The sequence below is a fragment of the Cuculus canorus genome, chromosome 2, assembly GCF_017976375.1.
Source record: "Cuculus canorus isolate bCucCan1 chromosome 2, bCucCan1.pri, whole genome shotgun sequence".
Taxonomy (NCBI): Eukaryota; Metazoa; Chordata; class Aves; order Cuculiformes; family Cuculidae; genus Cuculus; species Cuculus canorus.
Window position 1 is genome coordinate 45,017,832 of NC_071402.1, and position 12,658 is coordinate 45,030,489.

General features: G+C 43.3%; 1 protein-coding gene across 1 annotated transcript in view; it reads left to right on the plus strand.

Annotated features, from left to right (window-relative positions):
* The first annotated feature begins 1,808 nt into the window (after positions 1 to 1,808).
* The window catches only part of LOC104059971 (ethanolaminephosphotransferase 1), a 60,084-nt gene continuing 49,234 nt past the window's right edge, over positions 1,809 to 12,658 (plus strand). Inside the window, exon 1 of the mRNA XM_054057644.1 lies at positions 1,809 to 1,910. Within this exon, the coding sequence (XP_053913619.1) occupies positions 1,854 to 1,910 (57 nt within the window). The 5' untranslated portion in view covers positions 1,809 to 1,853. The remainder of the gene's footprint in view (positions 1,911 to 12,658) is intronic.

Genomic DNA, 12,658 nt, shown 5'->3' on the forward strand with positions numbered 1-12,658 from the left:
GGAAGAGCTCATGGGGTGCAAGTAATGGATTTTAATTGATTTTCTTTCTGGATAGGTTCCGTTTGGTGAATAAGATCTCAGTGTATAATTTCAACTCTCCTTTTAATAGTGTACAGCAAAGATAACACAAGGTGTGATGGCTTATGCTCAAATGCATTTGCACCTGAAACATTACTCCCGATGTTTTCTTGTCTTTTGCCTACACCAGTGTCTTGCTTCCCTGGAAATCAGAAGGTGCAGAATGTACTGCAGGCTGGTGTGGTATGAAGGGCTCTGGTGCAGGTGTTTTAATGAAGAGCTGCAATATGCAGATTATTGCTGGACAGGAATGCCAAGAAAGTCTTTAATCCTTAGTGTCACCTGTTTCTAAAACATGTTACGTAAAATTTTCTATATGCCTTGTCTCCCCACATACTATAAACACGGCATCTTTAATACTCATTTAACAGTAAAATAGTTTAGGGGCCTGATAGTGCAACGATGCTTGGATCACAGCTTGCTGAGACCACAAGAGCCTGCTGCAGGCTATCCTGGTACCGAGTGGATGATCTTAGAGGTCTTTTCCAACCTTAATGATTCTGATTCTAGGACTGTTACCAAGTGGATGATCTTACAGTTTTTTTCCAACTTTAATGATTCTGTGAGTGGTACCAAGTGGAAGCAAGTGGATGATCTTAGAAGTCTTTTCCAACCTTAATGATTTTATGATTCTAGGAGTGCAAGGTCCTGCACCTGGGTCGGGGCAATCCCCGGTTTCAGTACATGATGGGGGATGACATGATTGAGAGCAGCCCTGCAGAGAAGGACTTGGGGGTGCTGATTGATGAGAAGCTCAACCTGAGCCAGCAAAGTGCGCTTACAGCCCAGAAGGCCAACCGTATCCTGGGCTGCATCAAAAGAAGCGTGGCCAGCAGGGCAAGGGAAGTGATTCTGCCTCTCTATTCCTCTCTTGTGAGACCTCATCTGGAGTACTGTGTCCAGTTCTGGAATCCTCCACATAAGAATGATATGGAGCTGTTGGAATGGGTCCAGAGGAGGGCTACAAAGATGATCGGAGGGCTGGAGCACCTCCCTGATGAGGACAGGCTGAGAGAATTGGGCTTGTTCTGCCTGGAGAAGAGAAGGCTCAGAGGGGATCTTATGGCGACCTTCCAGTACCTGAGGGAGGCCTACAGGAAAGCTGGAGAGGGGCTATTCATAAAGCCTGTGGTGACAGGACAAGGGGAAATGGGTATAAACTGGAGAGAGGCAGATTTAGGTTTGATGTAAGGAGGAATTTCTTCACCTTGAGGGTAGTGAGGCACTGGCACAGGTTGCCAAGGGAAGTCGTGGATGCCCTGTCCCTGGAGGCGTTCAAGGCCAGGTTGGATGGGGCCTTGGGCAGCTTGATCTAGTGGGAGGTGTCCCTGCCCATGGCAGGGGGTTGGAACTAGATGATCCTTAAGGTCCCTTCCAACCCTAACTGTTCTATGATTCTATGATTCCATGATAGGGAGTGGTACCGAGTGGATGATCAGAGAGGTCTTTTCCAAACTTAATGATTCTGATTCTAGGGGTGGTACCGAGTGGATTACCTTAAATGTCTTTTCCAACCTTAGCAATCCTGTGGTTCTAGGCATGGTACTGAGCGGATGACCTTAGAGGTCTTTTCCACCCTCACCGATTCTGGGGGCTCACACAGGAGGCCGATGGCAGCCGGCAGGGCGCCCCGCTCCCAGGTCGCGGGCGGCAGTAGGCCCTCGGGCGCCCCGGGACGCGCTGCCCCGCGGCGAGGGGCGCGGTGGTGCCGCCCTGCCCCCGCCCCCGCCGCCTCCCTCCCCGCCCGCCGCGCTCCCTCGGCTCCCGGCGCGGCGATGTGGCGGTGGCGGTATGTCAGCGACCGGCAGCTGGATGGATTCCGCCGGTACAAGGTAACGGGCTGAGCCTCGGGGTCTGGTGGGGATGCGGCTGAGCGCCTGCCCGGCTCCGAGCATCCCTCCCTCCCGCCCGCCCGCCCCGTGCTCCGCGCCCCGCTCGGACCTGGGGAGGGCGAGGGAAGGAGCTGGGTGTTTCCGAAGTGCTGGGAGCGAGGGTGGCTGGGTTTTAAGTGAGTAGCAACGTCTTTAAAAGCCCTGCGCGTCGTGAAGGACCGCAGGCTGGGTGTAATTCAGTGTTTCGGGAAGAAAGTGTGCGTTGCTGGTTCTTGTCTGGCTCTGTGCAAGGGCTTTGTGCGCGGGAATGCTTTGGCTTTGAGAAAGAAGTAGGAAAGCCAGGGGGAAAAAAATAAAGGCTTAATTTAAATAATTGGAACGAAACCTACTGCTTGTGAGTAACAGGCCTGCAGAATTCAAATGCATGGGTGGATCATTAGACATTTTGATTTACCAGCAGACTCATGAGATACTTAGGTTTTGTTCCCAGGACATTGCAGCTGTGTTGCAGAGGATTATCCGAATTATGGCTGTAAACTGGAGAGGGACAGATTTAGACTAGACATGAGGAGGAATTTCGTCACTGTGAGACTGGTGAGGCACTGGCACAGGTTGCCCAGGGAAGTAGTGGATGCCCTATCCCTGGAGGTGTTCAAGGCCAGGTTGGATGGGCCCTTGGGCAGCCTCATTTAGTGGGAGGTGTCCCTGCCCATGACAGGGGGTTTGGAACTGGGTGATCTTTCAGGTCCCTCCCAACCCTAACTATTCTATGATTCTATGATTCTATGATTCTGTGAAATGTGCTTGATTTAAAGTGCAGGTGTCTGATGTGGGCTGTAGCACACACCTTCACCCTGCTGCCATGGGCGGCACACCAGCTTCCACCAGCACGATGCACAACCTCTTCGTTTATATTCAGTTTCCCAAAGCAGCCCCTACCTGGAGCTCCCCATGCTTCTTGCCTTCTTGCTTTTACCACGGTCCCTCCCAGCCTGGCCTCCAACTAGCTTCTCCCAGCTCCCACCAGCCTGCGGAATCAGTGATTGTGGAGTAACTGTGGTTTCGGCAGCCTTCTCCAGGGCACCTACTAGTAACTTGTTACGCAAAGCAGTATTTTAAAATGTACCAACCTGTTTGTGTGTCTCTTGTGTGAGTGGGATAGAACATGCTGCAAGCTGTGTCTGTCTGCTGGGTGTAAGTTGCGCATGCCTGTGCTTGAACAGTAGAGCTACACCCATCACCAGAGGAAAGATGAAAAGCTATTTTTAGCATAAACAGACACTATTATTAATTAACTTTCCTAAAATATTTGGGTTTGTAGTACAAATATGAGGAATGCTTGTAATGTGCTATCTATGATTGTATGATTCCATGATAGCGAGTGGTACTGAGTGGGTGATCTGAGAGGTCTTTTCCAACCTTAACAATTCTGTGCTTCTAGGAGTGGTACCGAGTGGATGATCTGAGAGATCTTGAATGATCTTAGTACTTGAATGAAAGTAGCCACAAACAAATGCAGATGGTGAAGAATCAAAATAGTTTTTTTAAAAAGCTTGTAATCATTGTATACTACTTATGAATTACAAGGTAAATTATTACCAAAGGACAAAATCACATATCAAAACATTTTAGTTGAGTGTATTAAAATTACTTTGATTTCTTGAGAGCATCGCAAAGGCCAGAAAATATGTTAGGTAGATTTCTTAATGTAAAAATGGGCCAACACACTAGAAAAGTATCTGTTGAACTGCGTTCTGGAAAACTATGGTAAGTACAGGTTCTAGAAAGGTGAAATCAAATAGTTAGTTCTCTATTATCTCAGCTGACTCGGGATGGGACATCCTGGAAGTAAATAAATAAATAAATCCAAATGACACAGGTTACACCCAAATACAGCTACATGAGGTCAGTGCTGCTGAACTGGTGGAACATCTGAGCCGTCTTGCTGGTGCTCCAGGCTGCAGAAGGGCAAGGCATGTGATAGCAACTCTGCCCATTCCTGAAGTGCTGCTCACAACAGGTTAAAGTCCTCAAAAATTGCAAAGGCAGAGAGGCACTAGTCACTGCCATCTCTTCCTCGCCTTCCCACACCCAGGGCTGCTACCCAGCCACAGCTTTATTCCCACCATCTCCCAAGCCTGAAACATGCTCTTCAACTTCTTGTTGCCCTCTGGCTGCTATTACTGTGTTCTCCCCTTAACCGTAGGGCTTCATCTCATCCTGCTTCTCCAGCTTCCCAGCCCCACTGAGGAGATTGCTGACACCTTTACTGCTGAGTTAAAACGGCTATTGCTAAGTTCAGATACTGTGCCCAGCAGACGCAAGTTACCTCTTTCTACAGCCACCTGGATATCTGTGTAGTATATTTCCTAGTGGACCCAGCTCTAAAGAACAGTGGAGGGATGCACGGGCTGGCCTTGTGAAAACTATTGAAGGATTTATTAGCACATGTTCAATGTTGAAGTAAAACAATGTATTGCTTTCAGACCTGAAGCATGCCTAGGAGCATGCTAAAGGCATCTGTCTCTCCCATTATGCATCGCATTGCAGCATTACCAGTGGCTTAATATGCTCTGCACTTTGCACAATTTATCTACAGATAACTGGGAGCTGGTCATAATGCATTTTAAAAGACAAATTTGTGTAATCATCAACTCCATTTCATGAAGGTTAATTTTGCCTGAAAAAAACACTGCTCCGTTTTCATAATTTTCACACAGCAGAACTGATTCCTTTGCCATGAATGCTGCAATTGTATGTCTCAGCCACTTTCTGTCTCCTGCTCGCAGTTGGAGGAGGTCCTTGGCAACAAGACCAGTGCAGTTCTGTGCAATGGGAATGGCAAACTTAATGAATGCAAGGACTACAGCACCCTTTAAGCATCATCAGGTGCATGTATGTTATGCTTCTGAAGCAAGTTTTGCGCTATGACCAAGCTTTGGTTTATAACACAAAGCACACAAAAAGCATTGCCTTTGAATGAACCTGAATCAGCTGTACTAGGAACATTTAAGTACACCAAATACGTTCAGTCCATGGTATCATGCTGGAACCGGTTCGGTGTAAAACCTCCTGAAGCCTTTATAGCATGGACACTGGATCCTTAGGGCTAGCTATTTCATTTTACAAATCTATTCCCGTTCATTCTGCATCTTAATGGAAATTCAGAGATTCAGTTTCCCCTTTTCTGTTCAAAAGCACACGGAAAACAAATAGCGGTGTGTCGATGAGACAGTTCAGATGCAACCCTGGCTATTACTGAAAGATAATTCTGCTGTCTTCTTGTGTGTGGGGCAGGTGGGCAGTTACTGATTTCAGGATAGTTGCATACTCACGTGATTCACTGCAACTGTAGAGCAGAAGCTGGTACTTGGATTTTGTGCTCTTCCCTAGGATCTGGATTGACACAGCCAAAATGCTACAACCAACTGCAATTTTATGACTTGGGTCATGTGATTCCTACTTTTATGTTTCTGTTATCAGCATTTTGCAGTTCTTAAGGAACACCTGTGGAATTTCACAGCTGCCTTTTTTTCTGTCTGTTTGGGTTTCTCTTGGAAACAGGCAGCTCAGAGATGTCCAGGTGATGAGTATAAATAAATGCAGAATCTGGTTCTTTATTTTTATCCTCCTCTTCTCACAAGAATGCAGTAATGTTAATGATGGGCTCTTGTTGTCATTGCCTCCTTTCTTCATTGTGATCTTAGGATTTCCCATGAAAATCTGTCTTGAATCAGCTTTTCTGCAGCACCTATGCGCTGAGGTTTTCCATGCCAGAAACCTTTGACCTCTTTCAGAATAAGAGAGACCTGAGGACTAACTGTAAAGGCTTGACTCAAAGAATAGGCCTTGGAAAATATAACTTAAAAAATCAGAGATAACATTAAAAAGTAAGGTCAAAGAGTCTACATTTTCATCTTGGTATGTTTCTATCCTCTAAGCTGTTCTTTAGAGGGTAACTGCCTGTGTGGAGAAGGCAATGGCAATAAATGAGGTATATGTGGCTTCATTTCAGTGAGACTTCTGATTCTGTCTTGTGTTGTCGTAAGTAAAGTAGGTAAAGGTATGCAAGATGAAATCAGTCTAAAATCAAAATACATTACTCTAAAGAGTAATTTTAAGTTCTCTCTAAATGTAGGAGGTTCTGTCAAAGGAATATTGCCTACAGACCTGTCCCTCTGGCCCAGCTCCGTTGCTGTTCAATACTTTCATTAATTAGCAAAAGGCAGATGAGTCTTGTAAAATTTTCATGGGACACTAAAGCATTTTGAAGACTAGCTTATGATTTAAAATGTTTATGAAAAAGGGATATAATAGCCAGAAATCAATACTAAGAAATTTAGTAAACAAGGTACCATGTTTACAGGAAAGAAAATCAACATTTCGAGCATAAAAGAGAGTACACTGCAAAATATACCTGGGGATCAGTGCGTCAGCAGTGTTGTGGCTGTTGTAATAAAAAAAAATAAAAAAGCTCTTAAGTGTGAAGCGTCATAGATGTGTCAAAGGTTTGCATACAGTGCTGTACCTGAGATACTGCTCAGGTATCAGATGGAATAATGACCTGAACTGCTTGCTTTGTACACAGTTTACAATCCACAAAATGGCATTAGGAATATTAAGAGGCTTAGAAAAGGCAAACTGTGAGAAACAGTCTGAGTACTTGGGGAGTAAGAGCATAGCAGCCAGTTAATCTTCATGCACACCCTTTTGAAGAAAGATAACGTCTAAGTTTTGGCTGCACAAGGAGAAATTCAAGGCAGATGGTATTGCAGCCTTGTGTTGATTAGGGTGCCCAGGCACTGGAACAGGTACTAGAGAAGGTTGTGCCATAGTTTTATCGGTCTTAAGAAATCGTTATATTTCTGTCAGGGAGGATCTAAAATCTATTGTGGAGTATTAATGAGCAGTTGCTTAAACCTTTTTTAGCAAAGTTTTGGATAACCTGTTCTATTTTAATCTGCCAACATGGTCTTTTATCATAAGCAATTGGAAGCCAGTGGCTCATTACCTCATGGGAACTTGAGCTGCTTCCTGAACATCTGCTAAATGAGATCCTGCATTAAGTGAATACACTGGGCTAGAGGACCTCTCAAGTTACATCCAGCCCTTACTTTGGTAGGTTAGAGAAACAAGATCAGATGTATGATGATCACGTTTCAAGGCTTGATTGTTTCTCTCGTATTGACTTACACCAAAAGGGCAAAGTGTGTTGAGTATAATCTAGTGAATTACTTTGTGGAAGTTGGTCCATGTGGAAAAGTATAAGATGGGATTTCTTTTAGGCGTCTGTGCATTTCCAAGGCTACCTGTGTTACTATGAGATTTAGAAACACAGTGGTTTCTACTCACACCAGCTGATAGGAGTTTTGCTTTCAACTCCGGTAGCACAAGTATTTTACACGATTTTGAAAATCTGTGTTAGGAGATTTTCATTTGCATACTTATCTGGAAGTGATTCTACCCTTCTGCTCCACTCTGGTGAGACCTCACCTAGAGGTCCAGCTCTGGAGTCCTCAGTACAAGAAAAAAATCGACCTGTTGGAGTGGTTCCAGAGGAGGGCTACAGAAGTGATCAGAGGAATGGAACACCTCTCCTATGAGGAAAGGCTGAGAGAGTTGGGGTTGTTCAGCCTGGAGAAGGGAAAACTCTGGGGACACCTTATTGCAGTATTTCAGTACTTAAAAGGGGCTTATAAAAAAGTTTGGAACAGACCTTTTAATAGAGCCTGTTGTGATAGGACAGGGTGTAATGGTTTTAAACTAAGAGGGTAGATTTAGATTAGATGTAAGAAAGAAGTTTTTTATGATGAGGGTGATGAAACACTGGAACAGGTTGCCCAGAGAGGTGGTAGATGCCCCATCCCTGGAAACATTCAAGGTTAGGATGGATGGAGCTCTGAGGAACCTGATCTGACTGGAGATGTCCTTATTCATTGCAGGAAGGTTGGACCAGAACATATTTAAAGGTTCCTTCCATCCCGAACTATTCTATGATTATGCATAGGCAATTTGAGTTATAGAATCATTTACATTGGAAGACACCCTCATTATCATCGAGTCCAACTGTAAACTGATGTATGTTAAATGCAGTGGTTTTATAGTGTTCTTGCAGATGGAATTTTTAATTTTTTCCCCTAAATATTAATTCCAAATGTATTTAAAAGCAGTTATCCTCAGTTTTATCTGGTGTAGTTAGTTTCTTTCAAACCAATTTTGTTTAGTAAAGGCCTTGAATATTTGAGGCAGTGAAAACTAACATGTTCCATCTTCCATAAAACTACTGAGTCAACAGCCCACTGTTCTACGAACAAAATCTTGTAGTCTTATTCATATTACTTTGATGGATTGGAATAGTGGGGGTGTAATTAAAAGTTGTTGAATAATACATGAAATAAATAGAACAAATAATTCATTACCCTTATATTTTCTGTTATTGTGTTCATGTTTGAAGTCATGGGCCAACTGAATTCTGAAAGACCAATTTCATGTGCACACTATTTCTTACTCCTCATCTTGTTGTAATGGTAGTTCACATAATGTAGCATTTCAAGAGCTCTGTGATCATTATTTTCCTTCCATATATCATATGCTAATGCTAATGAGCCAACAACATGATGAAATCATATCACAGAGATGTTGCATTAGATATCACCGTGGGACATTTTCCCCAATGATGGCGTAATTGTATGTGTTTCTTGGCTGCCACATTATGCCCATGAATTTGCAAAGCTTAGAACACTTTTGGGACAAACACTGTGGATATAAAGAGTTGTTGCCTTGTCGAGTCTCATAAAAGTGCCAGTACCAACCACACAGTTTCATTTTATTGCTTTATCAAGAGGCGTTCGTGTTCTAAAATGCTTATTGGTTTTTTATGCATAGGACATGCATATATACACGTTTATATACTCATATGTATTTAATTTTGTTTATTCACCTGTGTTTTAATAGAAGACTAATTGCAAAGATGCATCTGTGATTTGGATGTGGATTATTTATTATAAATCTAGGGTAACCGTTCTTAAAAGAGTTATTTTGTAGAGAGAGAAATTTGATTTTTCCATCAATGAAATGTCTGCTCTCATATGTGTCAACATACTAGATCACACAGTTGTTTAGCCCATGTGGTACAAAACCCCTGTTTAGCATCCTTTATGAAAACTATAACCCACTTTTAATGTGTCTGCTCCTATGAGCTTCATGCAGTTTCTTTGCGTTCCCCAAAGACTTAGGCAGAGCTCCAGCTGCATTCAGTCTACTGTTTGATCTTTAAAGGGCTGCTGGCACCTGCGAAAACATGTTTGTTCATGTACACAAATAGATGTGGCACAGAATCCTGCTGTCTTTTAGTTTACCAACCAACCAGAAGACCAGCCTATACAAAAAAAACATAGTAATCAACTTATTTGCCATGCTAGAGAGCCTTTGAATAGGGATGGTTATGGATATTTTTGAGCAGTTCCTTGAGAGCGTGCATGTCTTGCTTTTTATCAGGATTTGTACTTTTGCCATTCTGGGCCATCCTCTACCTTTGTCCCATTACAGCAACAAATGTGCATCTGCCTTTTGTTATCCCTTGCTCAATATTTATTCATGTTTTTGTGTTCTTTTCTATCATTTTGGCTTCATTGTTAAGTGTTTGAACGTGTCCCACTAAACAAAGCCTTTTCTTGAAGATAAGTTAAGCAGCATCCTTAACATAACTCCTGTTGACTGAAAAATGATTGCTACTTCCAGTCTTATTCCCTCTCCACCACTCTCTGGTTCAGGTGCTCGCAGTCCTCTCAGTAAAGACTGAGATCTATCTAGTCTCACATAGTAAGCAAGAACCTCACTGTTGGGGCCAGCACGCTACGACTTCTTTCCACAAAATGTGCTTCTCTCCCGGTGGTAGCGTATCTCTGATGTCTCTCATAGATCTCACATTTCCAGCATATCTGGTCAGCAGATCTGCAGTCCATCAGCCCCTTACTGCTGGCAAACGAGATTGCTGTAGGCAGGAAGCTGAACACAAACCTTGAGTGTGCCCTGGCAGCAAAGGAGGTCAACAGCATCCTGGGTTATATTAAGAGTAGCACAGCCATTAAGTAAGGGGGAAGTAATTATCCCTTTTTATTTGGCCACATGTGGAATACTGTGTCCAGTTTTGGGTCCACAGTACAAGAAAGACATCAACAAAATGGGGCAAGTTCAGTGAAGGCCACCAAAGTAGTTGAGGCTGGAGCACTTGTCCTGTGAGGACAGGCTGAGGTACTGGGGCTTGTTTGGCTTGGAGATGAGACATCTTTAGGGGCACCTATCAACAGTGCCCCAGAACCTATGGGGAAGTCCTTGAGAAGGTGGAGCCAGGCTCCTTATAACAGTGCATGGTGGGAAGGCAAGAGACAACAGGCACAAGATGTCTTCATGCTGGATGTAAGGAGAAAATTTTCCACAGAAACACAGTGAGGCAGTGCCACAGACTGCCCAGGGAGGATGAACAATCACCGTCCTTGGAGCTTTTCAAGACCCAGCTGGATAATGCACTAAGCACCTGGTTTGAGTTCATGGCTGAGCCTCCTTTGAGAAGGAAGGACTAAAGACCTGCTGCAGTCCCTTTGAGCTGAATTATCCTGTGATCCTAACCCATGATTCTGTGATCTTGGGGCAGCACCACTCCTCTGCAGGCAAGGGGATGTGCCACTAGCAGGCATGACTTCCTAAGAGCAGCCTATTTCAGCCCATAACTCCGTGTGCCCCATGTCCTCATGGACATTAGTTCATACATGTCTCCTGTAAGTGACAGGATGTGGTATGTGGCCCAATGCACGTGTCAGGATTCCTGAAGATGAGGACGTGTGAAGGATGAGTTTGTCTACAAAGGAACAATAACAGAACAGCACCTGACATAATAACCACTTCCTAGAAACTTAGTAATAGCAGACAGAATTGTTGAGTTGTCCAAACCATCATATTGGGTTTGGAGTATTTTATTAGGAATAGTTTAAGATGGAAGGAAAATTTAACCATATTTCCTAGCTGTAGGTATGCACAGGCTAATGGAACTGAAGCGAGCAAAGTCAGGGAGGAGAGAACGGCTCAGGAGCCCAACTTGAGCAGCCTCTTCCCTTATAGTGCAGCCACCTCCAACCCTGGCACAGGCAGTGCAGCCATCAGGTAACAGAGTCTACAACCTCAGACTTCCAAAGAAACAAGCTTTTGCACTGGAGGATGCAATTACATGCCCACCAGCACTTTCTCTTTTCCAGGCTATATTATGTACCTTTTGCTTCAGTTTCTGCTCATATGTCATATATTTCAAGCCTAGATCTCTTAGGAGCTTGTAACTCCTGGACTTAGATATCAGTGACTAAATAAAAGTATAGATATGTGGATGAGGGAAAAGGCAGGGTAGTCCGAACTGTTTAAACAACAGGAAATGCAAAATCCAAGCCATTTTTTATGAATAATTAACTAAATATTGATGGAACTTAAAGTAATTTTATTATTAGAAATAGCACAATTGTGGTTTGCATTTTTAAACTGCTGAACATTTGATGTTCATTTGGCACCCACAATGTTGTATAGCTTTGCTGTTGTTTTATAGCATACTTCTCTTCTTTCTCTTTGTGAAGGTTTTGTTAAAACCCAAGACTATGTCTTGTAACATCTACAAACCTATAAAAATGTATATGCAGTAGGATTAAAAAACGTGTTTACGGTATTCTAGGAATTTGAAATGTGGATGGAAAATTGTTACCAGGTTTGTCAGTAGTTGAGTCTTTTCTTTAATTTTTGTGTAGTTCCAGAGGTGTTAAGATACCCCAGAAGGAAAGTTCATGTTGCGTAAGTATGAAGTAACTTGCCCAGAAGGGAGAGTTCTGGCTCGTAGCAGTTGGCTCATGCCCTGGATTGGGAGGGTCATTTTGTAGCCTTGAAAACCACAGAACCCCTCTTCTAATGCGGAAGAGAATATTCCTTGCCTGATCCATCATCATTCATCCCATCCCCTTTCCTATCAGTTACTAAACAAAGCTTTTGTGAAATTACATAATCAGAGAGGAGATGTAATGAAAGAAGCCCCAGGAAGGTGTTGGTAGCTGTCAGGGTGCCGTGATAGCTGGGGGGAAAGTGGGGACCCTGGGGCAGCAGGGCAGGACCTGGCAGCCCATCCTGTCCCACTAGCAGAGGCTCAGCCAAAATCATGGCACCCAAGGAAGGGGCTGCCCACTCTGCACTGACCCTGGGAGGGACAGCTGGGTCATACATGGTAGACAGTAAAACCTCATCACTTCCTTAAATATTTTTTATTTTATTTCAAATATATGCTGTGGAACATCTGTTTTCAAACCTTTTCCATCAACAGATCCCTCAAAATTTTTTTTGTGGTGTAGATCCCTGCATATATGTAAAAGCCAAATGACAACAAGCTCACATTTATATGTGCTGGAGAAGTGATTAGTAGATGTCCGAGTGTCATTGTGGAAGCACGCCATCATGCAAATATTGTGGAAAACCACTCTGCGGAGTTATTATTTTCAATAGGTCACTTGTTTAAAGACTGTAATTTTGCTCATTTTGAATTTGATGCATTAATTATCAGCAGGTTTAGGCTGTCTTCTACTGTCTTCATGAAAAGATAATTGAGGAGGAGGAGAAAATTAGTTGTTCCCCTGCTTTTCAGTCCTTTTGAACAGATGTAAATGAATACAGGTTCAAAGGTCATTTAAAACTTTGGCAACTTGTTAAAACTTTGATAATACTTT